The 25,248-nt window shown below is 42.0% G+C and overlaps 1 protein-coding gene across 1 annotated transcript in view; it reads left to right on the top strand.

Annotated features, from left to right (window-relative positions):
* LOC143299472 (uncharacterized) overlaps nt 1-24,854 on the top strand; it is an 83,723-nt gene extending 58,869 nt beyond the window's left edge. Inside the window, exons 23-29 of the mRNA XM_076612695.1 lie at nt 269-365; nt 3,141-3,211; nt 12,403-12,540; nt 14,287-14,415; nt 17,161-17,300; nt 19,528-19,663; nt 21,516-24,854. Of these exons, the coding sequence (XP_076468810.1) occupies nt 269-365; nt 3,141-3,211; nt 12,403-12,540; nt 14,287-14,415; nt 17,161-17,300; nt 19,528-19,663; nt 21,516-21,587 (783 nt within the window). The 3' untranslated portion in view covers nt 21,588-24,854. The remainder of the gene's footprint in view (nt 1-268; nt 366-3,140; nt 3,212-12,402; nt 12,541-14,286; nt 14,416-17,160; nt 17,301-19,527; nt 19,664-21,515) is intronic.
* Nucleotides 24,855-25,248: the final 394 nt, after the last annotated feature.

The following is a 25,248-nucleotide window of genomic DNA, read 5'->3' as shown; positions in this document are numbered from 1 at the left end:
TTTCTTACCCATACAAGTGGGTCGTCTGTCGGGAAAATCAGGGGAGTTAATATTACAGGACACTGTAAATGTAATCAAGACTGTTATAAACAAGACAAATAGAACAAGTAAATGACAAAGCACACACACACACACACACACACACACACACACTCACACTCACACACACACAAAAATAACAAAGCACACACACACACACACACACACACACACACACACACACACACACACACACACACACACACACAGGGTCTCTGTCTGTCCACAGGTCCTGAAGCAGCTGAAGACGTGGGCCAGACAGAACACCAGCATTGCCCTCATGGAGGAGAACAAGAACAAGAACAGAGACCTCACCATTTTGCCTGGTAAAGACATGCTGTGTGTGTGTGTGTGTGTGAAGCGAAATGATCTTTATTGTGTGCATGTATGTGTGTGTGTGTGAAAAGAAGTGATCTTTATTGTGTGCATGTATGTGTATGTCTGTGTGTGTGTCTAATTAGATTATCTTTATTGAGCATAAAAGAGAAAGGTTACATAACTTCTTTTTTTTTTACATCATGCCTTCAGAATAAAAGGAGAAAAGATATAGAAAAAAGGGGTATAAAAAGATTTTGAGGGAAAGAAAAGAAAGGCATGACATGAAAACCAACCTTACAAGTAATACACAAGAAATTCTAACAGGGAAAAGAACAAATGTTGACACAATTATAGTACACAAAACCAACATCCTTACAATAATTATTATTCAGGATGAGAGAGAGTGAATGTAAACTTTTTAATTGCATAGAGGCCACATGCATTGTTACAATGGTGAGAGAGAGCGAGAACAAGAGAGATAACGGTAACAAGTGAGGGAGAGATGACAAAGGTTAAAGTGGAGAGAGGGAGGAGGGGAGAGAGAGAACAAGAGAGATAACGGTAACAAGTGAGGGAGAGATGACAAAGGTTAAAGTGGAGAGAGGGAGGAGGGGAGAGAGAACAAGAGAGATAACTACAACAAGAGAGGGACAGATGACAAAGGTTAAAGTGGAGAGAGGGAGGAGGGGAGAGAGAACAAGAGAGATAACTACAACAAGAGAGGGACAGATGATGGACAAGACAGGCAGGCAGATAGAGGTAAAAGTGGAGAGAGGGAGAAGGACAGTCAGGACAGAGAAACAGTTACATATGGATAGACAGACATCTGAGATGCAAGCCCTAAGTGCCAGAACCACAGTGGTCCTACAGTGGATCCCCTGTCACTGCAGCATCTCAGGAAATGAAGAGGCAGACAAGCTCTCCAAAGCAGGAAGCAGGCTCACCCAACCTGCCCACCCCCTTAGCTTTGGGGACGCAAAGACCATTCTGTGCAGCCACTTCAGAAACAGCTGGTGAGAATGGCTACATCTGGGACCAGAGGAGGACAACATCCATCAACTGGGTCAAGCTCAGGAAGTCATCATCCTCAGACTGCGCACAGGCCACTGCAAGCTCCTCTCCCATCTCTACAAACTGAAAATTTCCCAGACCATTGTACATCCATGTGACACCGTGCCTCAAACTCCAGCCCATGTCCTGCAAGACTGCCCTATATAGAGCTACACAAAGAGCTGAGGCGCCAGATCTGGCCCAGTCCTGCAGTGCTCCAGGCCAGGTTGCGGGGAATGGCTACAGAGCTCCAACGGACTGCGGACTTCGTAAACTACTCTGGACTGACTGTCTGAACATGGCCTGGGAACACTGAAGAAGAAGAAGGATAGACCGGCATGTGTATGTAAGCACTCACAAGGGAAAGAGTTTAAACTTTTCATTGCACTTTTGTGAGTGGCTGCTCATGCACATATTTTTGTATGTGCGCATGCATGCATATTGTGTGCATGCATACAATTGTGTCAATTATTATTGTTTTTATATTTTGTGGCAATAATGAACGTACCAGTTGTTGATGTGTATGCATGCTGATATCATTTCATTGTTGTTGCTTTTGTTAAAGGGGTGGTGGGTAGGGGTTGTACGGGTAGGTGTAGAAGTTGAAGGGATAGAGTAGGATAACAGGCAGAAGATAGGTGCACAATCTGCTCTCTCATTGTACTACAGCAGGGTCTTTTAGAAAGATGAATTGAGGTGTTTATTTCTCTAACTTTAAACAGCACACAGCCCCCTGGTATTGTCTTGTCAGTCTGGTTCTTTTGGCTTCTTCTTGGTGAGGAAGAAAAGGATGAAACCACTCTGCATACTGGTTTTATTCTGTCTCACCCATTCACTCAGTGCAAATTATCTTACAACCCAGATCTTCCCAATTGGTTGAAGTTAACTGACCAATCAGCCAAGTACATTACCAGGCCCTCCCACACTGGTTGTGGCGGAAACTAACCAATCTGGAACCAGCAGTGCTAGACTTTACACTTTTGATGCTTTCTCACGGAACCCACACTGCCAAGGAGAAGGGGAAGGAGGGGGGGTGGGTGGAGGTGACGAAAAAGGGAAGGGAAGGGGGAGGAAAGATCGCCCAGCCCTGATTCTGTTCTAAACAGCTCATGATAAACACACCATACCATGCAGTGACCATTCAAGCAGATGCCATCCTGCCAGAGATCAACATGGATAGCACACACACTGCTGGTAGTGTCATGTGTGGTAAATATCAGAATCAGAGAGGAAGGGTCAACAAAGGAGAAAGCAGGTTTGATGTTGATGGAAAGGAAATGAAAAAGGGCAGGGGACTGTAAACTGTGGCCTGACATGGTGGGGTTTACAGCCTGTCAGAGGAAGGAGTTCATTTAGTGTATTGGTAAGAAGAGAAGGGGGAAGGAAGGAGAGGAGGGGGGATGGGGGTAGGAGGGGTCTGTCAGTAAGCAGTGTGTGCTGCAAAATCTCCATTGGTGCCTGACACACTATAACACTTTTAATCATTATTATCATTTTGCTGGTCCTGCGTATGCAGGTGTGTGTGTCTGCTTGTTTGTGTGTGCACATGCTTGTTTGTTTATGGTGTACTTAATGCATGTATGTTTATGTTTATATAAACTTTTTTTGTTGTAACTGCCACGAACTTACTGCCTGGGAGGGATGAAGTTTAGTCCACTTCATTGTTGTCGTTGTTCTTGTTGTTGTTATTATTAATTATGATTAGGTCAGGTGTTTGAAATGGTGTGTTACAGACAACAACCACCTGATCGATCTGGATGTGTACAAGGGCAGAAATAACTACATCAATGCCATCTTCTTGTCTGTGAGTTACATACCGGCACACACACACACACACACACACACACTCACTCACTCTCTCTTCCCATCCTGCCTGGCCTGTGGAACAGCACATGATACTCATATACGTGTGGTGTGTGTGTAAAAATGTGTGTGTGTATATATATATATATTGTGTGTATATGTGTGTTGTGTGTGTATGCATATATATGTGTGTGTGTCTGTATATGTGTGTGTGTGTGTGTGTTTGCGTGTGTCTCTTGTTTGTGAGTGCATGTGTGTGTATGCATGTGTGTGTGTGAGTGTTGTGCCTATATGTTTATACATGTGTCCACATGTCTGTGTACTGGTGAGTGTTGTGTCTATATGTGTATACATGTGTGTCATCATGTCTCTGTGTACTGGTCAATGTTGTGTCTGTATGTCAAGTGTATACATGTGTCAACATGTCTGTGTGTACTGGTGAGTGTTGTGTCGATAGGTATATACATGTGTCCACATGTCTGTGTGTACTGGTGAATGTTGTGTCTATATGTGTATACATGTGTCAACATGTCTGTGTGTACTGGTGAATGTTGTGTCTATATGTGTATACATGTGTCAACATGTCTGTGTGTACTGGTGTGTTGTGTCTATATGTGTATACATGTGTCAACATGTCTGTGTGTACTGGTGTGTTGTGTCTATATGTGTATACATGTGTCAACATGTCTGTGTGTACTGGTGTGTTGTGTCTATATATTCTTATTCTTGGTGCTTATAGTCCAGCCGACAGCACAGGGCCATATCAAGACTGTCAAACCATGCAAATGCTCAACCGCATCAACACAAAACTACTACATCTACAAAAAAAACAAACCACTGAGACACCCACAAAACACACTTCGCTCCTTATGGCAAATGCTGAGGACACCAGCCCTTCCACATAATTCATCATGCCCAGATTACAAAAAATCATAAAAAAGGAAAAAAAAACACAATACTTCAAAGCCAAACAAAAAATACAGTAAAAAGGCCATATTGGCAAAGAACACTGCAGAATGGGCAGCTAGTTCCCATCCCAGTGTTTACATCTCACTACCTAATCGCCAGAGCAAATCAGCACAGATAGTACATCATAGACTGCGGAAAAGAGAAAAAAGTGTCAAGGCCTGCTTGAAAAAAGAAAGGGGAATGGACTGGGAAGGCAGAAAAAGGAGACAACAGTGAAGAAAGAAAAAAGGCAGAAACAAAGAGATTGACAGAAAAGAGGCAATTTCTAGCACAGAATTTCCAGAAGATAGGGATGCTATTTATAATGAAAGACCCCCGGCATCCCCACGGGGGATGTTGTACATGTGTATACATGTGTCAACATGTCTGTGTGTACTGGTGAGTGATGTGTCTCTATGTATATACATGTGTCAAGTCTGTGTGTACTGGTGAGTGATGTGTCTATGTATATACATGTGTCAACATGTCTGTGTGTACTGGTGAGTGATGTGTCTCTATGTATATACATGTGTCAACATGTCTGTGTGTACTGGTGAGTGATGTGTCTCTATGTATATACATGTGTCAACATGTCTGTGTGTACTGGTGAGTGATGTGTCTCTATGTATATACATTTGCCAACAAGTCTGTGTGTACTGGTGAGTGATGTGTCTCTATGTATATACATGTGTCAACAAGTCTTGTGTGTACTGGTGAGTGATGTGTCTCTATGTATATACATTTGCCAACAAGTCTGTGTGTACTGGTGAGTGATGTGTCTCTATGTATATACATTTGTCAACAAGTCTGTGTGTACTGGTGAGTGATGTGTCTATATGTATATACATTTGTCAACATGTCTATGTGTACTGGTGAGTGATGTGTCTGTATATACATTTGTCAACAAGTCTTGTGTGTACTGGTGAGTGATGTGTCTCTATGTATATACATGTGTCAACAAGTCTTGTGTGTACTGGTGAGTGATGTGTCTCTATGTATATACATTTGTCAACAAGTCTGTGTGTACTGGTGAGTGATGTGTCTATATGTATATACATTTGTCAACATGTCTGTGTGTACTGGTGAGTGATGTGTCTGTATATACATTTGTCAACAAGTCTTGTGTGTACTGGTGAGTGATGTGTCTCTATGTATATACATGTGTCAACAAGTCTTGTGTGTACTGGTGAGTGATGTGTCTCTATGTATATACATTTGTCAACATGTCTGTGTGTACTGGTGAGTGATGTGTCTGTATATACATTTGTCAACAAGTCTGTGTGTACTGGTGAGTGATGTGTCTCTATGTATATACATTTGTCAACAAGTCTGTGTGTACTGGTGAGTGTTGTGTCTATATGTGTATACATGCGTCAACATGTCTGTGTGTACTGGTGAGTGTTGTGTCTATATGTATATACATGTGTCCACATGTCTGTGTGTACTGGTGAATGTTGTGTCTCTGTGTGTGTATATATCAGCACGTTTGTGTGTACTGGTGAATGTTGTGTCTATATGTATATACATGTGTCCACATGTCTGAGTGTCCTGGTGAGTGATATGTCTCTATGTATATACATGTCCACATGTCTGAGTGTCCTGGTGAGTGATGTGTCTCTGTGTGTATATACATGTCCACATGTCTGAGTATCCTGGTGAGTGATATGTCTCTGTGTGTATATACATGTCCACATGTCTGAGTATCCTGGTGAGTGATGTGTCTCTGTGTGTATATACATGTCCACATGTCTGAGTTATGTGTCTCTATGTATATACATGTCCACATGTCTGAGTTATGTGTCTCTATGTATATATACATGTCCAGTCTGAGTTATGTGTCTCTATGTATATACATGTCCACATGTCTGAGTATCCTGGTGAGTGATGTGTCTCTGTGTATATATACATATCCACATGTGTGTGACCAGTCCCTGCTGGTCAGGTCAAGTCAAAATTTTTATTTCAAGATAATGATAATAATGATGGTATTTATATAGAGCTGAATCTTATGCAGAGAGAAATCTATGCGCTTTCACACCAGTCATTTACACGCATGCATAACTCTAAAACTGAAGAAACTGAAGTCAAGGAAGAGGTTGGGGAGAGAGGCTATCTTGTGAAGAGGTGGGTTTTAAGGTCAGACTTTCAAGAGCTGAGTGTGGAGACCTGACGAAGCAAAAGAGGAAATTCATTCCAAATTCAAGGTCCAGAGACAGAGAAAGAATGGCGTCCAACAGTGGAGTGTTTGAATCTGGGTATGTGTAAACAGAGTGGATCCGAAGCCGATCGTAGAGAGCGAGATGGAGTGTAGAGGTGAAGACAGCCACAAAGATAGGAAGGGGCAGATTTGTGAATACATTTATAACATAGAGTACTAATCTTGTACTTTATTCTGTGTGAGACAGGGAGCCAATGGAGATGTTGCAAAATAGGAGTGATGTGCTCAGATCTTTTCTTTCTGAGGACGAGTCGGGCAGCAGAGTTTTGTATGCACTGAAGGGACTGAATGGATGAAGCAGGCAAACCAGAAATAGGGAGTTACAGTAGTCAAGGTGAGAGAGAATGAGAGAAACGACAAGTCTAGATGTTGCGTCGGTGGACTGATATTTCCAAATGGAACTGATGCGTCGTAATTGAAAGTAGCAGGATTGACATGTCTAACTGATAAATTTTTGCATGGTCAGTGTGTTGTCAAGGTCTGAAAAGGGTGAAGGAGATTGTTGAAACAAAGGTGGTTGTTGAGGCACTTCAGGACAGATTTTTCAAGGAGTTTGGACAGGAAAGGAAGGTTAGAAACTGGTCAATAATTTTTCAAAATATTTGCATGAAGGTTGGATTTCTTCAGAAGAGGCTGGATGATTGCAGTTTTGAAAGTGGATGGAAACGTTCCAGTAAGAAGGGATGAGTTGACAATATTGGTGATTGTGGGGAGAAGCTGTGAGACACACTGGGAAAAGACAGAGGCTGGTTGTGTCTCAAGTTTACAGGATTTTATTGTCATTTCTTTCAGGATTTCATTCACTTCTGTTTCAGTCAATGGATTGAAGGAATGGAGAGGAGTGCCGTTGAATTAAGGATCAGGATGAACAGGTTGGAAAGGCATCTGATCCAAGCTCGTATGAATATTTTGACATTGTCGAAAAAAAAGTGGAGAAGACATTGTTGAAAAAGAACAAGAGGAGAAGACACTGGGGAGTTAAGATAAAGTGTAGGCAGAAGGAAGAGGAGTCTTTTTTGCAGTACCAAGAAGATGGTAAATAAATAAGCAACAACTGCTTTTTTACATCAAGCCATCTAGACAATAGAAAACAAAACAAAACACATAAACAAAATACATGTACACATGCACAAATTCACAGCCCACACCGTTTCGCGTTCACATACCCCCTCATACAACACAAGTAAACCGCCAGCCAAAACATACACAAAATTTTTCACAAATAATAATTTCGGTGGAAACTAATAGATATACATTTGTGTTATTGTTCATCATTTGCACAGTTAAAAAGATGATTTTCATAGTTTTCTTAACGCATTTTTATTCTTTATATTCTTTAAAATGAGTGGAAGGTTATTCCATAAGTTTCCACCAGAGTATAGGAAGCCGGATTTATAACGGTTATTTCTAGGTCTAGTCTCTAGGTATACATAACATATGGTTGTGTCTGTGGTCATTAGTTTTAAAAGTTTCTGTTATCTTTTTGGGAGCATTTCCATATATCACATTATGCATACAAACAGCCCTGTTGAAGAACAGCCTGTTGTGAAAAGATAATACATTAAGTAGTTTATAATCAGTATGGGTCAGAGAGCTTGACTTCAACAATACTAATTTTGATGCTCTTTTATACATACGATGAACAAATTTTAAGTTTTTATTGCTGCAGTTGTCCAATAGAGTTGATGCATAATCGATAATTGGCAGAACATGTGCACAGAAAAAAAGCTTTTGTGAATGAACGTCAGGGATCTTTTTCATTTTTGCTAACTGACGTATTTTGCTGGAGAGACGTTTTACTAAGTCATATGGTCAGTCCAAGAGATATTTTTGTCAGTAAAGACACCCAAAATCTTATGTGATTCTACCTCTTCAATTCTGTTTACACCTAGGGAAAATGGTCTGAATATGTGTTTCATCCTTTGTCTTTTTTGTCGTGCAGCTACATACATGCATTTACTTTTCTGTGTGTTAAAGGACATATGATTTAATTGTGTCCAGTCACTAAGTCTCTCAATGTTGTCTTGAAGATCATCTGTGAGTTTACCTGCATCTGAATTGCTTGAATGAAAGGAGGTGTCATCTGCAAACATTTCACATTTATATGTCATAAGGTGGTGTCTGCAAACATTTCACATTTACATGTCATGGAACAAGGCAAGTCATTAACATATACAGAAAATAATATTTGCGCTAAGATGGATCCCTGTGGTACTCCATGTTTGATTGATTTAAATTTTGAGAATTGATTTACTGCTTCTAACTGTTTCATGTCAGAAAGAAAAGATTCCATAAGGTGAATAAAATCCGGTGTAAAATTATAAACTTCTAATTTATATATTAACAATGAATGACTGATTACATCAAAGGCTTTTTCAAAATCTGTAAAAAGAAGACCTGTGAATTTATTTTCATTAATGTTGTGCAAAATACTGTCAGTAAGTTGTATTAGAGCAGTGTGGCAAGAATAGTTTTCACGAAAACCAGACTGATCTTCATGGATTAGCTTGTTATTGACAAGATAAGTATTCAAAGCTTTTTGCAAATGTTTTTGATAGGTTTTGATGGAACAGACAAGACAGAAATTGGTCTGTAGTTTGATGGATCAGAAGAATCACCTGATTTGTAGAGGAATGACTCTAGCTTGCTTGAATTTTAAAGGAAAATATTTCTTATCAATACACAAATTGTATAGATATGTCAGTGAATGAACAATAACAGGGAACTTATCAATACAGAAATTGTATAGATATGTCAGTGAATCAACAATAACAGGGGAAGAAAGCTTTAATACCTGCCCATCCAACCCGTCCAAATCATGTGTGCCAGACTGTTTTAGCAGTGATAAACTCTTACTAACATGGAATGTTCATTTCCTTTGAATAAACATAGTTTTAAATCATAAAGATCATTTTCACTGGTTCTATCATTTGGTATATTTTCATCAGCAATGTTTGCAAAGTGATTATTTAAGTGATTTGCTGTTGTATCTGTGATAACGTGTTGTAGTTTTTTTAATACATGTTTATTATTTAACATGTTAATGGCTTTCCAGATTTTATGGGAATCTTTTGTAGAAGCCAACATTTTTTTAAAATAGTTACATTTGGATTTATGTTTCATTCCATTTACCTTATTTCTCTGTTTCTTAAATTGCTCCCTTGTACCATATATATTAAGATAATCTCTATAATATATTTCAATGTCGATTTCTTTAGTTATTCATGGTGGTTTTGTTTCTTGTCTAACTCTTTTCCTTACAAATGGTGCACGTTTGTTGTATACACTATACAGCAGAGAATGTATTTATCCAGAATTAACTGCTTCATCAGAATCTCTTATCTGGTATATGTAAGTGAGTTTGCTAGATCTGAAAGAAAAACATCTTCTTTAAAGTTCTTGATATTCCTATAATATATTGTTTTATGTCCCACCTTTGGAATTTTAACATTATTTCTGAACCATGTAAAACAAATAGGGTAATGATCACTACAGCCACATGGTGGAACACATACCTCGACAGTGTTTTGTTTTATAGTTGTGTAAATGTGATCTATCAAAGTGGATGTGCTTTCAGTTACATGTGTTGGTCTGTCAATTGTTCTAGGCCATGCATTGAGTAGTTCTGAAACCATTTTGGTTTGGGGTTTGAAAATGTAAATTGAGGTCTCCCAAAATAATAGTTTTGATTGATTGATTGATGTGGATACTTATATAGCACCTACCCTCGGTCAGAGACCAAGCTCTAAGCGCTTTACATACATGGGGACATTGCACCACAGGCTGCCTACCTGGGTAGAGCCGACTGACGGCTGCCACTGGGCGCTCATCATTCGTTTCCTGTGTCATTCAATCAGATTTCAGACGCACACGCATACACACTCTGACAGACATGTAACATTTTATGTGTATGATGACCGTTTTTATTTATTTACCGTGCCATGTAGGCAGCCATACTCTGTTTTCAGGGGTGTGCATGCTGGGTATATTCTTGTTTCCATAACCCACCGAACGCTGACATGGACTACACGATTTTTAACGTGCATATTTATCTTCTGTGTGCGCATACACACGAAGGGGGTTCAGGCACTAGCAGGTCTGCACATATGTTGACCTGGGAGATCGGAAAAATCTCCACCCTTTACCCACCAGGTGCACCGAGATTCGAACCCAGGACCCTCAGATTGAAAGTCCAGCGCTATAACCATTCGGCTATCACTTCATCCATAACAGAAGAAAACCTATCATCCCAATCTGTATTCTCTGATGGGTTTCTATACACAAATCCTATTAAAAGAGGTTTATTTCCATTTATCTTAATTTCAACCCAGACTGATTCTACATTATAAGCTTCAAGATTACTTAGTCGTTTACAATTTAATGAAGACACAAAATATATAAGTAAACCTGTAGTTTTGGGTTCATTGGGTCTGATCGGATAATCTGGTATCCTGGCATGTTCATATCAGCATCTGAAATGTGTGAAGACTGTCGATATTCAGCAAAGCAGAAAAGATGAAAGTGATTACCGGAGTTATGAAGTGATGATGCAGAAGGGAGTGATGTGTCTGTATGTATATACATATCCACATGTGTGTGTGTGTGATGTGTCTCTTTGTATATACATGTCCACATATGTGAGTGATGTGTCTGTATGTATATACATGTCTGCATGTGTGAGTGATGTGTCTCCATGTATATACATGTCCACATGTGTGTGTGATGTGTCTCTGTGTATATACATGTCCACATGTGTGTGTGATGTGTCTGTATGTATATACATGTCCACATGTGTGTGTGTGATGTGTCTCTTTGTATATACATATCCACATGTGTGTGTGTGATGTGTCTCTGTGTATATACATATCCACATGTGTGTGTGTGATGTGTCTCTTTGTATATACATATCCACATGTGTGTGTGATGTGTCTATGTATATACATATCTACATGTGTGTGTGATGTGTCTCTATGTATATACATGTCTACATGTGTGAGTGATGTGTCTCTATGTATATACATGTCCACATGTGTGAGTGATGTGTCTCTATGTATGTACATGTCCACATGTGTGAGTGATGTGTCTCTATGTATGTACATGTCCACATGTGTGTGTGATGTGTCTATGTATATACATGTCCACATGTGTGTGTGATGTGTCTTTATGTATATACATGTCCACGTGTGTCACTATGTATATACATGTCCACATGTGTGAGTGATGTGTCTCTATGTATATTCATGTCCACATGTGTGTGTGATGTGTCTCTATGTATATACATGTCCACATGTGTGTGATGTGTCTCTCTCTATATACATGTCCACATGTGTGTGTGATGTCTATGTATATACATGTCCACATGTGTGTGTGATGTCTCTATGTATATACATGTCCACATGTGTGTGTGATGTGTCTGTATGTATATACATGTCTACATGTGTGAGTGATGTGTCTCCATGTATATACATGTCCACATGTGTGTGTGATGTGTCTCTGTGTATATACATATCCACATGTGTGTGTGATGTGTCTGTATGTATATACATGTCCACATGTGTGTGTGTGATGTGTCTGTATGTATATACATGTCCACATGTGTGTGTGTGATGTGTCTCTTTGTATATACATATCCACATGTGTGTGTGTGATGTGTCTCTGTGTATATACATATCCACATGTGTGTGTGATGTGTCTGTATGTATATACATGTCCACATGTGTGTGTGATGTGTCTGTATGTATATACATGTCCACATGTGTGTGATGTGTCTCCATGTATATACATGTCCACATGTGTGTGTGATGTGTCTCTATGTATATACATATCCACATGTGTGTGATGTGTCTCTATGTATATACATATCCACATGTGTGTGATGTGTCTCTATGTATATACATATCCACATGTGTGTGATGTGTCTCTATGTATATACATGTCCACATGTGTGAGTGATGTCTCTATGTATATACATGTCCACATGTGTGAGTGATGTCTCTATGTATATACATGTCCACATGTGTGTGCAGTCCCTGCTGGTGAGGAAGGGAGTGTTGCTGACCCAGCTGCCCCTGCCGAACACAGTGGTGGACCTGTGGAGACTGGTGGATGGTCACCACGTCCACCTCATCGTCTCCCTCGGGGACCCCCACCCCATCGATGTCCAGGTCAGCACCTTTCCTCTGATAAAAATAATACCAGATAGTGCTGATATGGTTCAAACTCCCCATATAATGGGTTCTAAGCGCCTTACCTGAAACAAAGCATATACAGCAGTGCATAGCAACATGCCTCTGCACATGAAAAAACAACACATATACATGTGTATCTATACACCAAGACAATAGTACAAATTGCAGATATGAACAATCACACACACACACACACACACACACAAATACCCTACACACGCTCACACACACACACACGCTTGCGCACACACACTCACAGACACACACACTACATGATGATTTGAGTTGAGGGCAAAGTGGGGTGGGTAGGAGGCGGAAGACTGCAGACAATTAGCTATGCTTCTTCACACTCTGTTTGAATTTTTTTTTTTCAAGTTTCTTTTGAAAGAGGACAGCGTTGGTAAGTGACGGAGATCCAGAGGAAGAGAGTTCCAGACAGAAGCTCCTTGATTCTGAAAGGCTCTTTGGCCAAATATCTTTGAAGAGGTTCAAGGTACTGGAAGGGACTTTTAAGTAGAAGACCTGAGAGAACGGGAATGGTGTAAGTATAAAGGACAGAAGATAAGAAAGGTGGGAGCGATCCTTCAAAGTGGCGATAATCCAGTATGTATGACAGTTTTGTACTGAATTCTAAACTGGATGGGTAACTAGTGGAGTTGATGTGACAGTGGGGTAACGTGATTTTTTACTTTCCGAAAATGATTCTTACAGCATTGTTCAAAATCATCTGAAAGCATGACAACAAATCAGAAGGCAGACCAGCAAGTAGTAAACTGTAGAAGTCAACGCAATATAGGATCAAGAAACAAACAAGCTGAGTAGTTGCTTCTGTAGTTAGATATGGTCGAATGGTACAGATTTTCCTCATTTGGAATTTTGCAGTTTGACATGATTTACTGGCACAGTTGTGCATGGATAGAGATGAATTTAAAAATACACCCAGGTTTCTGACAGAATGTTGAAAGTCGGTATCAGCATTGCAGACAGTCAAGAAGGTATGGTCTGAAATGTGACTTTAACCCTCTGCTGCTGCTGAACCTGGGTGAAATGACATCAGTGTGCCAGGAGTGTGAAGTGCAATCAGTCTTTTTTGTGTACTTTTCAGGTGGTGAAGTTGATTTTGCTGAAGACAGTAATGCAGTCCAAATAGGAAGAAGTCTGAATACAGGATGGTAACTGACATCCTGTTGTGACAAAATGTACTACAATAAAATTCTGTGCACTTTCTACCTGTTGTGACAAAACATACTACAATATCATGGTGTGGACTTTCTACCTGTTGTGACAAAACACACAATACAATGGTGTGGACTTTCTACCTGTTGTGACAAAATGCACAATACAATGGTGTGGACTTTCTACCTGTTGTGACAAAACACACAATACAATGGTGTGGACTTTCTACCTGTTGTGACAAAATGCACAATACAATGGTGTGGACTTTCTACCTGTTGTGACAAAATGCACAATACAATGGTGTGGACTTTCTACCTGTTGTGACAAAATGCACAATACAATGGTGTGGACTTTCTACCTGTTGTGACAAAATGCACAGTACAATGGTGTGGACTTTCTACCTGTTGTGACAAAACCCACTACAATTCAATGGTGTGGACTTTCTACCTGTTGTGACAAAACACACTACAATATAATGGTGTGGACTTTCTACCTGTTATGACAAAATGTACTACAATACAATGGTGTGGACTTTCTATGTGGCAGAGCTACGCGAGCTACTGGCCCCAGACTCCAAAGCAGACAGTGAAGGAAGAGAAGTACAGCGTACGGTTGGAGAATGTGTCACGGGTGTCAGAGACTGTCTCCCTGTACCACCTTCGTTTGGACAACAAGGTACTGTGTGTGTGTGTGTGTATGTGTGTGTGTGTGTGTGTGTGTGTGTGCACATAACACACATAACACTAACATACGCATACAGCACATTAACATACATGCAAGACACACGCACACACACATATTTCAAACTTACTAAACCTTAACTCTTATTGGAGCATGGTGGTTTCGACATCATTTATCAAACAATGTACCCAACATCATATACAAAGTTAGAAAAAAAGCTGTCGAATATGTAGCCAAGTGCTCAGCTGGCTACTAACCCTTGTTCAACTCGCAGCACATGCCGTAATGTGGATGACAGTTTCACTGCAGTGATGGTGTCCAACCATTGACATGAGGAGGTCACTTCACAAGGTGCAACTCTCAGATACACATCGAGTGTGTCACACACACAGTCAGCTGCCTGACATTCTACTGTACTGTCTTCTTTCATTTCTTCTCTTCTTATAACTATTGTATAATAAAACAATAAAGAAACCCTTTTGTGACTGGCCTTCTATGTGTCCTTGGCCTGTGCGCGGATCTTTTCTATCCTTTCATCTTCAGATAATCGTAATTCTTGTGTAGCTGTGTTAACCCAAGTGGTATATTATGGGGACGGTACAAAAGAATTACGGTTACCTGAATCTTCCCCCATCTTTTGAAATCTATAGTCCACAATGGTAAATTAAAAGTAATTCTTATGAGCAGACTTTAATGAACATGAAACAAGAATTATTGAGCAGGTAAAGGGAGATAATCTAGCTGATAACAGATAGCAGAGTGAAATTTGGAATGACTGCAAAATCCTTGGGTACAATACCCACTTCCATATTCAAAGTGGCATTAGCCAGGTTACGTTATGGGGTTTGAGCTTAGTCAAATGCATTCTAACTTAACTTTGAACAGTTTGATATAGAGAACAGGTCCCAAGTAGTTAATAAAATATGAAGTTGGAAAGCATTCATTTTTGTGCCCGTCAATCTATGTATCAACACTGCCATATATACATGTAGAGTAGCATACATGTATAATAGCATAGATCACAGTAACATGAATTATAACAGCATGTTCACAGACATACTTTGCATTGCTTAGACCATGTGACAAGCTAGATCACAGGTTAAGCAAGAATATAAATAATTTTTAAAAAAACCCATGAATGATGAATTTTGCAGATATGTCATGAAAACAGCATCAACTGGAATGACATGAAAAAATATAATCATTTGGTCATGTGGCTTGATGGATCACAGGTTCTGAAAGCAAGAAAAAAATATAAACATAAAACATGATTTTTGCAGAAATATCTGAAATGAGAAAAGAATTACAGCATGAACAGGAATCACATGTTAAATAACATATGCAGCACAGCTTCAGTTTGCTAAGATAAAAAAAACCACCCAAAACAACAACATGAGTATTGGCATCATGACTGTTCCTGTTGCAAAATGTTTATTGTCAGTGTCAATACACTGGTAATGGTGCATGTGAGGTCAGTCGTAGGGATCGCCTTGGTGTAGGAGCTGTTAGTGGAGGCGGCTCTGGTGCAGCTTGCATGATGGAGGCCCTGGGTTTTGGCCTGGGCCTGACTGGTCACACACCACTGTGAGAGTCAGTGTCCGAGTCAGATGCTTTGTCCTGGCGAGCAGTGGGGACAGATCAGTTGGCGTGACAGCAGGTGGTGATTGGCTGGACCTCTGCGGTGTGGGGCAGATTTCAGGTGGGAGTGGCACCTGTGGGATGAGAGCATCAGGTGTGGTGCTGTGGCGCCTCTGTCATCGTTTGCGTCTCTTGCGTCGCTGGTTTGGAGCTGGTGCAGCTGGCATCAGTCCAGGATGCCCAGTGTGTGTAGTAGCGACACACAGGTTGTGGGCAGGAAATGCAAGCTGGTGGTCTGTCTTCTTTCGCCTGGCCTTCTTCTGGTAGTGCTGCTTGTGGGGACACTGGTTCTCGGTGTGGCCAGACCTCTCACACCAGACACAGTGTGGAGGGTGTGGGGCCCAGTCAGCAGCACAGTGGCGAGGATGAAGTGCTGGTCCTGGAGGATGTGGGCAGTGTGCTGACATTGGGGACTGCTGCTGTTGTTGTTGCAGACTGGTGACATCAGCTGTCAGTGTATCCGGCTGGGCCTGCAGGCGGGCAGCGGTGTTTTCTACGCCGGGGCAGGTGCCGTTGGCGTCACTGTCCTCCCTTAAGTTCAGGCAGCAGCAGGTTCTTACAACAACCTGATCAAGGAGTTTGGCTTGATGGAGATCTCCTTAAGAAATACATGTCATGGAACAGGGGACCAACTTGTTTTAAGTAATAAACCTGGTAGAGAGGGATGTTACATGTCTGTCTGAGTGTGCATGTGTGCGTGCCTGAAATTGATTGTATAACACAGGAAATGAATGATGAGTGCCCAATTGCAGTTGTCAGTCTGCTCTACCCAAGTAGGCAGCCTGTTGTGGAAATGATCCCGAATTTGTAAAGTACTTAGAGTTTGGTCTCAAACCTAGGATAGGTGTTATGTAAGTATCCATATTAAATCAGATCAAATCTTAGCCAAGAAGTTCTCTAAAAAAATTCATGCAAAGTCTTAAGTTTCACTCTGGTGAAAGAATAGCTTCACATCAAAGTTAAATCGGGATATATGAATTTACACAATGATGAAAAACATGATGTGATTTTTTTTTCAGTGCGGAATTTGCTTGTGAATTTCTCATTAGTTTTTTGGGTCATGGAATCTCATCATTACTGATGTTGTGTTTGTGTGTTCAGGAGGTGAAGCGGTTAGTGAAGGTCCTTCACTACACTGACTGGACCACAGAGCTGCCCGGCTCTTCCTCTGATGTCTTGCACCTCATAGACCTCCTCAAACAGGAAGCCAAGCAAGTGTCCCCTGTCATCATACAGTGCTTGTGAGTGGCTTCCCCTGTAGACCGTGTTTAAAAGGTCAAAGGTCCCATAGCCTTTTATGGCTATTGGGGCAGTGGAATTCATAGCCTTTGTAGACTGTCCAGGGTTCAGCATAGGAAGGTTGGTCCCAGTCCTCTCATTCCAATGTTCTAACCTTCCCCAGCTGAAGTCCAGCACCCATTCACACCTGGGTGGAGTGAGAAAAATGAGAGGAAAGTGCCTCTCCCAAGGACACAGCACCTCACTGGAATGGGGCCTCGAACCCTGATCACTGCTGACACTGAATCAAAAGTCCAACACTAACTCCGCCACAGTGTCGCCTGTACCAATCCAGTAAAAAGATAGAAGAAGAGGGAGATGGGGTACAGTGAGCTGGGGGCCAAGGGCACACCACATTGCTGAAATAGGGCCTTGAACCCAGATCACTGCTGACACTGAATTAGAAGTCCAACACTAACTCTGCTACAGTGTTGGCTGTACCATTCCAATTAAAAGGTAGAAGAAAGGTGGGAAGGGGGTGGGGTTGTATGGTGAAACCTAGGGGAAAACAGGCTGTGTGATCTGGTCAGCTGATGTCTGTGTTACAGGGACAGTGCCACACAGAGCGGTCTGTTCTATGTGCTGTGTGATCTGGTCAGCTGATGTCTGTGTTACAGGGACGGTGCCACACAGAGCGGTCTGTTCTATGTGCTGTGTGACCTGGTCAGCTGATGTCTGTTACAGGGACGGTGCCACACAGAGCGGTCTGTTCTATGTGCTGTGTGATCTGGTCAGCTGATGTCTGTGTTACAGGGACGGTGCCACACAGAGCGGTCTGTTCTATGTGCTGTGTGATCTGGTCAGCTGATGTCTGTGTTACAGGGACGGTGCCACACAGAGCGGTCTGTTCTATGTGCTGTGTGACCTGGTCAGCTGATGTCTGTTACAGGGACGGTGCCACACAGAGCGGTCTGTTCTATGTGCTGTGTGATCTGGTCAGCTGATGTCTGTTACAGGGACGGTGCCACACAGAGCGGTCTGTTCTATGTGCTGTGTGATCTGGTCAGCTGATGTCTGTGTTACAGGGACAGTGCCACACAGAGCGGTCTGTTCTATGTGCTGTGTGATCTGTTCAGCTGATGTCTGTGTTACAGGGACAGTGCCACACAGAGCGGTCTGTTCTATGTGCTGTGTGATCTGTTCAGCTGATGTCTGTGTTACAGGGACAGTGCCACACAGAGCGGTCTGTTCTATGTGCTGTGTGATCTGGTCAGCTGATGTCTGTGTTATGGGGACGGTGCCACACAGAGTGGTCTGTTCTATGTGCTGTGTGATCTGGTCAGCTGATGTCTGTGTTACAGGGACAGTGCCACACAGAGCGGTCTGTTCTATGTGCTGTGTGATCTGGTCAGCTGATGTCTGTGTTACAGGGACGGTGCCACACAGAGTGGTCTGTTCTATGTGCTGTGTGACCTGGTCAGCTGATGTCTGTTACAGGGACGGTGCCACACAGAGTGGTCTGTTCTATGTGCTGTGTGACCTGGTCAGCTGATGTCTGTGTTACAGGGACGGTGCCACACAGAGTGGTCTGTTCTATGTGCTGTGTGACCTGGTCAGCTGATGTCTGTTACAGGGACGGTGCCACACAGAGTGGTCTGTTCTATGTGCTGTGTGACCTGGTCAGCTGATGTCTGTTACAGGGACGGTGCCACACAGAGCGGTCTGTTCTATGTGCTGTGTGACCTGGTCAGCTGATGTCTGTTACAGGGACGGTGCCACACAGAGTGGTCTGTTCTATGTGCTGTGTGACCTGGTCAACTGATGTCTGTGTTACAGGGACGGTGCCACACAGAGTGGTCTGTTCTATGTGCTGTGTGACCTGGTCAACTGATGTCTGTGTTACAGGGACGGTGCCACACAGAGCGGTCTGTTCTATGTGCTGTGTGACCTGGTCAACTGATGTCTGTGTTACAGGGACAGTGCCACACAGAGCGGTCTGTTCTATGTGCTGTGTGATCTGGTCAACTGATGTCTGTGTTACAGGGACGGTGCCACACAGAGCGGTCTGTTCTATGTGCTGTGTGATCTGGTCAACTGATGTCTGTGTTACAGGGACGGTGCCACACAGAGCGGTCTGTTCTATGTGCTGTGTGATCTGGTCAACTGATGTCTGTGTTACAGGGACGGTGCCACACAGAGCGGTCTGTTCTATGTGCTGTGTGATCTGGTCAACTGATGTCTGTGTTACAGGGACGGTGCCACACAGAGCGGTCTGTTCTATGTGCTGTGTGATCTGGTCAGCTGCATGATGGAGGACAAGGAGGTGGACTTGTTCTCCACTGTGCGCTACCTGCACCAAGTCAGACCCCAGGCCCTCACCACTGAGGTCAGTCATTCACACACACACACCAGGCCCTCACTACTGAGGTCAGTCATTCACACACACACACCAGGCCCTCACCACTGAGGTCAGTCATTCACACACCAGGCCCTCACCACTGAGGTCAGACATTCACACACCAGGCCCTCACCACTGAGGTCAGTCATTCACACACACACACCAGGCCCTCACCACTGAGGTCAGACATTCACACACCAGGCCCTCACCACTGAGGTCAGACATTCACACACCAGGCCCTCACCACTGAGGTCAGACATTCACACACCAGGCCCTCACCACTGAGGTCAGACATTCACACACCAGGCCCTCACCACTGAGGTCAGTCATTCATCACCACCACCACCCTCCCAGTTACTTGCATCATACCGCCACAGGTAAAGCAGTTCACACACATCACACCACCACAGGTAAAGCAGTTCACACACATCACACTGCACAGGTAAAGCAGTTCACACACATCACACTGCACAGGTAAAGCAGTTCACACACATCACACTGCACAGGTAAAGCAGTTCACACACATCACACTGCACAGGTAAAGCAGTTCACACACATCACACTGCATAGATTAAGCAGTTCACATCACACCACCACAGGTAAAGCAGTTCACATACATCACACCACCACAGGTAAAGCAGTTCACATACATCACACCACCACAGGTAAAGCAGTTGACATATATCACACATCACATGACCACAGGTAAAGCAGGCCACAACACATCACACCACCGGTAAAGAAGTTCACATCACACCACGACAGGTAAAGTAGTTCACATCACACCACCATCACAGGTAGAGCAGTTCACATACATCACACCACCACAGGTAAAGCAGTTCACATACATCACACTGCACAGGTAAAGCAGTTCACACACATCACACCACCACAGGTAAAGCAGTTAACATCACACCACCACCACAGGTAAAGAAGTTAACATCTCACCACTACCACAGGTAAAGAAGTTCACACACATCACACCACCACCACAGGTAAAGCAGTTCACATCTCACCACTACCACAGGTAAAGAAGTTCACATCACACCACCACCAAGTCAGACCCCACGCCCTCACCACACAGGTCCGTGATGCACACACCATAGATGTGCCAGCACACACCATAGATGTGCCAGGACTCAAACAGCATAGGCCTGCTCACACACACACACACACACACACACACACACACACACACACACACACACACATGACTCATACACAAATAAGTGCAGAAATTCACTATTTGACATGTGTAAAAAATAAAATACTAATAATATAAATATTACAATAACATAATGTGTTGATGACATTGGAATACTAGACTGAAGCTGAGTAAGTTACAAAACCACACACACACACACACACACACACATCTCTGGCAAACATACATGAGAAGGCACACACACGTAGCAACACTTGTCTCACATCATGGAGGTTGTCAGAGAATTGCTGTCAGCCCCAAACAAATTATTCTTCATGGTGGACAGCTGACACAGAAACCCCTTCTGACAGGAAGACATGCCACTGTCGAACTCTGGCAGAAATAACAGATATTTGTCATACATTGGAGCATGCACACATGCATGTATATATGAGAGCACACACACACACACAGACACACACACACACACACACACACACACACACGATGTAGGACCAGGCAGTAGAAGACAGAACACAGATTGTCAATGACCAGTGCAATACTAAAAAATGTATTGAAACAGCCCTCAGTCTTGTCCAGAGACAAATCCAAGCACTTTAACAGCAGTCATACACAGGCATGGATAACGATCATTCAGAGGGATGAAAGACAATGGAATGTGACTTTCTCTTGCAGACACAGTATCGATACTGCTTCCGTATGGCCCAGGAGTACCAGGACAGCCAGAAACTGTACTCCAACACCTAATGTGCTCTTCTGTCATCAGCAAAAAGGGTTTCTCTCCATGGGAACATATACACACTTGGCAGTGTGTGTCTGTCAGTGTATGATAAAGATAGCAGTCTGTGTCTGTTAGTGTGTGGTAGAGATAGCAGTCTGTGTCTGTCAGTGTGTGGTAGAGATAGCAGTTTGTGTCTGTTAGTGTGTGGTAGAGATAGCAGTTTGTGTCTGTCAGTGTGTGGTAGAGATAGCAGTTTGTGTCTGTTAGTGTGTGGTAGAGATAGCAGTCTGTGTCTGTCAGTGTGTGGTAGAGATAGCAGTTTGTGTCTGTTAGTGTGTGGTAGAGATAGCAGTTTGTGTCTGTTAGTGTGTGGTAGAGATAGCAGTCTGTGTCTGTCAGTGTGTGGTAGAGATAGCAGTTTGTGTCTGTCAGTGTGTGATCTATGGCAGTCTGTGTCAGTGTGTGATCTATAGCAGTCTGTGTCTGTCAGTGTGTGACAGTCTGTGTCAGTGTGTGATAGAGATATGTTCCGTGTGGAAAGAACTTACAGCTTGTAGTTACACAGACCTGGGCTGAGTACCCATTCAAAAAGCGATTCCAGCAGTGCTTAATTTGCTCAGCATGAAATTTCCACCAAATTTTGCAGAATTAACACAGTTTAACAAAAGGAACACTGGTCTTTATGCCCTCAGATATTTGTTGTTGTTGTGGTTTTTTTTTTTAGATTCTGTGTAACTGACAGTGGCAGTATCACTTAACAAAGTATCTCATGTATGTTTTTGATGTTTTAAGAGTCCACCAACTGCCAGACATTTTAACTTGTGGTGAGAAAGTTGAGCATGTGAATGAGTATAAATATCTAGTAACTATTGTAGATAATAAATTAAACTTTACTGCCAATTACATTTCATTCACAAAAATTGTCAGCTCAGAGATTATTGTTTACAAAAGCTCAGAAGCCTCAATGTCAATGGTAAAGTGCTACACTTCTTTTACAGATGTTTTACTGAATCAGTGTTAACATTCTCTTTTATAAGTGTGAAATATACTGAACAAGGTAGAGAATGTCTGCAGCAAGATTACAGGAGTGAGGCAGGATAGACTGACTGTGTATGCAGAAAGTGAAAGACAGTCAACTTCTACCTTTGGGAAGATGTTACATGACTCATGAATTTCAAACTCTCAGAACTGAAAAGATTTATTCCTGTGTCAGTTCATTTTTGAACAAATGAATTTGCCCTGTTTTGATGTGCGCATACACGCATGTGTGCCAGTGTATGTGTGCGTTGGTGTGTGTTAATGTGAGGAAGGGGTGGCAAGGAAGAGAGAGGGGGGAGAGAGAAGGAGGTGTGGAGATGGAAATTTCTTATTTTTAGAAGTTGTTTTTGCCACAAAGATGTTTACTGTGATGTATTAGTTTACTGTAAAAATGTTTATTGTACTGTGGTAATTTGTTTTCATGCCTTATTTGCTTATACTTTGCTATGTGTTTTACAGCTTGGCTTTTTATATACCTACTGACTATACCATCATATTTGTGTAACTCTTGACAAAAAGATATGTCATAAGAAATGCTTCACTATTTGCCCCATGATGTATATATATGTCCGTGTCCTTTCAGGATTTTTCAGTTCTATTTTACAGTTGATGTGTCCCAATAGCCACTTGTCAGAAAGCTTGATATGACTACTTCAGTTATTCATGAGGAGCAACAGCCAATCACACTGTATATGATGATATCTGGATATAGAATGTCATTGTGAGTACCCCCTCACAATGCTTTCAAAATGGTCAACGATGAACCACAACCTTACCTTAGTGGCTGGAAACAGTAGTGTATCACAACTATAAAAAAAAAAGAAGAAAAAAAAGAGATTTTGCCATTAAAGATGTTGCGGGAGCTTTTAAAGTAATTGATGACAATGAATTGAGTTCTGGGTTTGACAGAATCTTGTCGGATGGTTCGCTTGACGTGACTGAATGTTAGAATGATGATTTGCACAGAGGAGGGAGGGTGGGGTAGTTGAAGAGGTAGATGCAGCCAGCAAAGGAGAGAAAGCAGAGCAAGTGCCGAGTTTTGTTCTGTGGTTGACCAGGGTTGACCTCAAATACAAACCATCCTCTTATTCAGGGCAGGGAGGGAGAGAGAGAGCATGATGAATGGTGGTGAACAGTTTAAAAAGAGCTGTGAATTATGTGTACAGCATGGTTTTAGAAAAGCACTCTCATGTTGATCAAGCAGCTATCACTTGCAAGTGAAATTATAAACAGTGCTCACACCCCCCTCTCCCCCCTGCCCCCCTCCTCTGCCGTGGGCTAGCTGGGTCACTGTTAACCTTTTTGATACTGTCTGCAAGTGAGCATGAAGTGAGTAGGCGTGGCAAAGGCAGAAGGTGCAGCTGAAGGACGTGTGTGTTAAATCTTTGTGTTAAATAAACTTAACTCTCAGAATTTGATAGCCTGCTCATTTTCCTGTCAGACAAGTATGGATTATGTATACTTTATTGCAGCCACCTGGCAACAGGAAGCACAAGTCAAAATAATGCTTTGCACTGAAGAAGTTAATATGTTGTGCAGTTGTATGTGCAAGATCTGTGTGTAGATAAGTGTGTTAAGTTCTGTGTGTTGTTTTAGATAGTTGAATAGGTTTTTATAGGGTTTGGTTTGCTATCACTTTGTTATGTGTGTTTTTGTTATTTTATTTGTTGTATGCCAAATTTTACTGTCATACTTGTAATCTGTATGTATCACGGACTTCACTATACTTCATACATTTTACTGGGGTAGTAAAGTTTTTCTGGTTCAGATACCGTACCATTCAATACAATACAGTACAATAAATCCAGACTATATCACTCACGTATTTTGTTACCAAAATGGTACCAATGATCAGCTCAATGAAAAAAAAGAACCACAACCACATATGGGTCATTTTTTAGTGCTGGTCGCACAAAGTGGGAATTGGAGGCAAAGATTAAAACTGGTTAAATACAGTTTAACCTTCACCGTACTTTGTGGGTCTGACAGACCCATTTTTGCCTTAAAAAATGCCTTTAAAATATATTTGGTGTCCGATTAATTTGAAATTTCATGACTTTTGTTGTCACAACATATGCATCATTTTAGTAAATTAATGTACACTTTAACTGATTAGTTAATCAGTTACGTAATTGTGAAAATTTTTACCTGCATTCCTACGTTGTGGGTCTTACAGACCCATACTCCCCAAAGAAGAGAAAACACTAAGTACCCTTATTCGTAATTCGTGGGTCTCTCAGACCCATACTCGCGAAAGAAGGGAACAAACCAATAATCCCTTTGTACTACGTGGAACGAAGTGATTGTGCGTACATGACTGATGACACATAGGCTACCTCACTGCTTCTGTAGTTGGCTGGCACATCGCATCCGGCTCTCACGGAGAACACAACAGTACAGCAGGCTACCGGTGTCATTGCCTCAGGCAAGTTATATTTTGATGATTATCAAGTTTATTAATTGCCATCAAGTTAGCTTGCCATCTGTTCGATACTTTATGTCGATTCCAACATCGCCATCTCTGAAGGCATCAGTAAGCATTGCAGAGAACATGAGGCTGAACAGCGTTGGAGCCAGGACGCAGCCTTGCTTGACACCATTTGTGACAGCAAAAGGAGCAGATGTTTCGCCATTGTCCTGGACTCGAGC

The sequence above is a fragment of the Babylonia areolata genome, chromosome 25 (assembly GCF_041734735.1).
Source record: "Babylonia areolata isolate BAREFJ2019XMU chromosome 25, ASM4173473v1, whole genome shotgun sequence".
Taxonomy (NCBI): Eukaryota; Metazoa; Mollusca; class Gastropoda; order Neogastropoda; family Buccinidae; genus Babylonia; species Babylonia areolata.
This window is presented reverse-complemented; position numbering and strand designations above follow the sequence as displayed.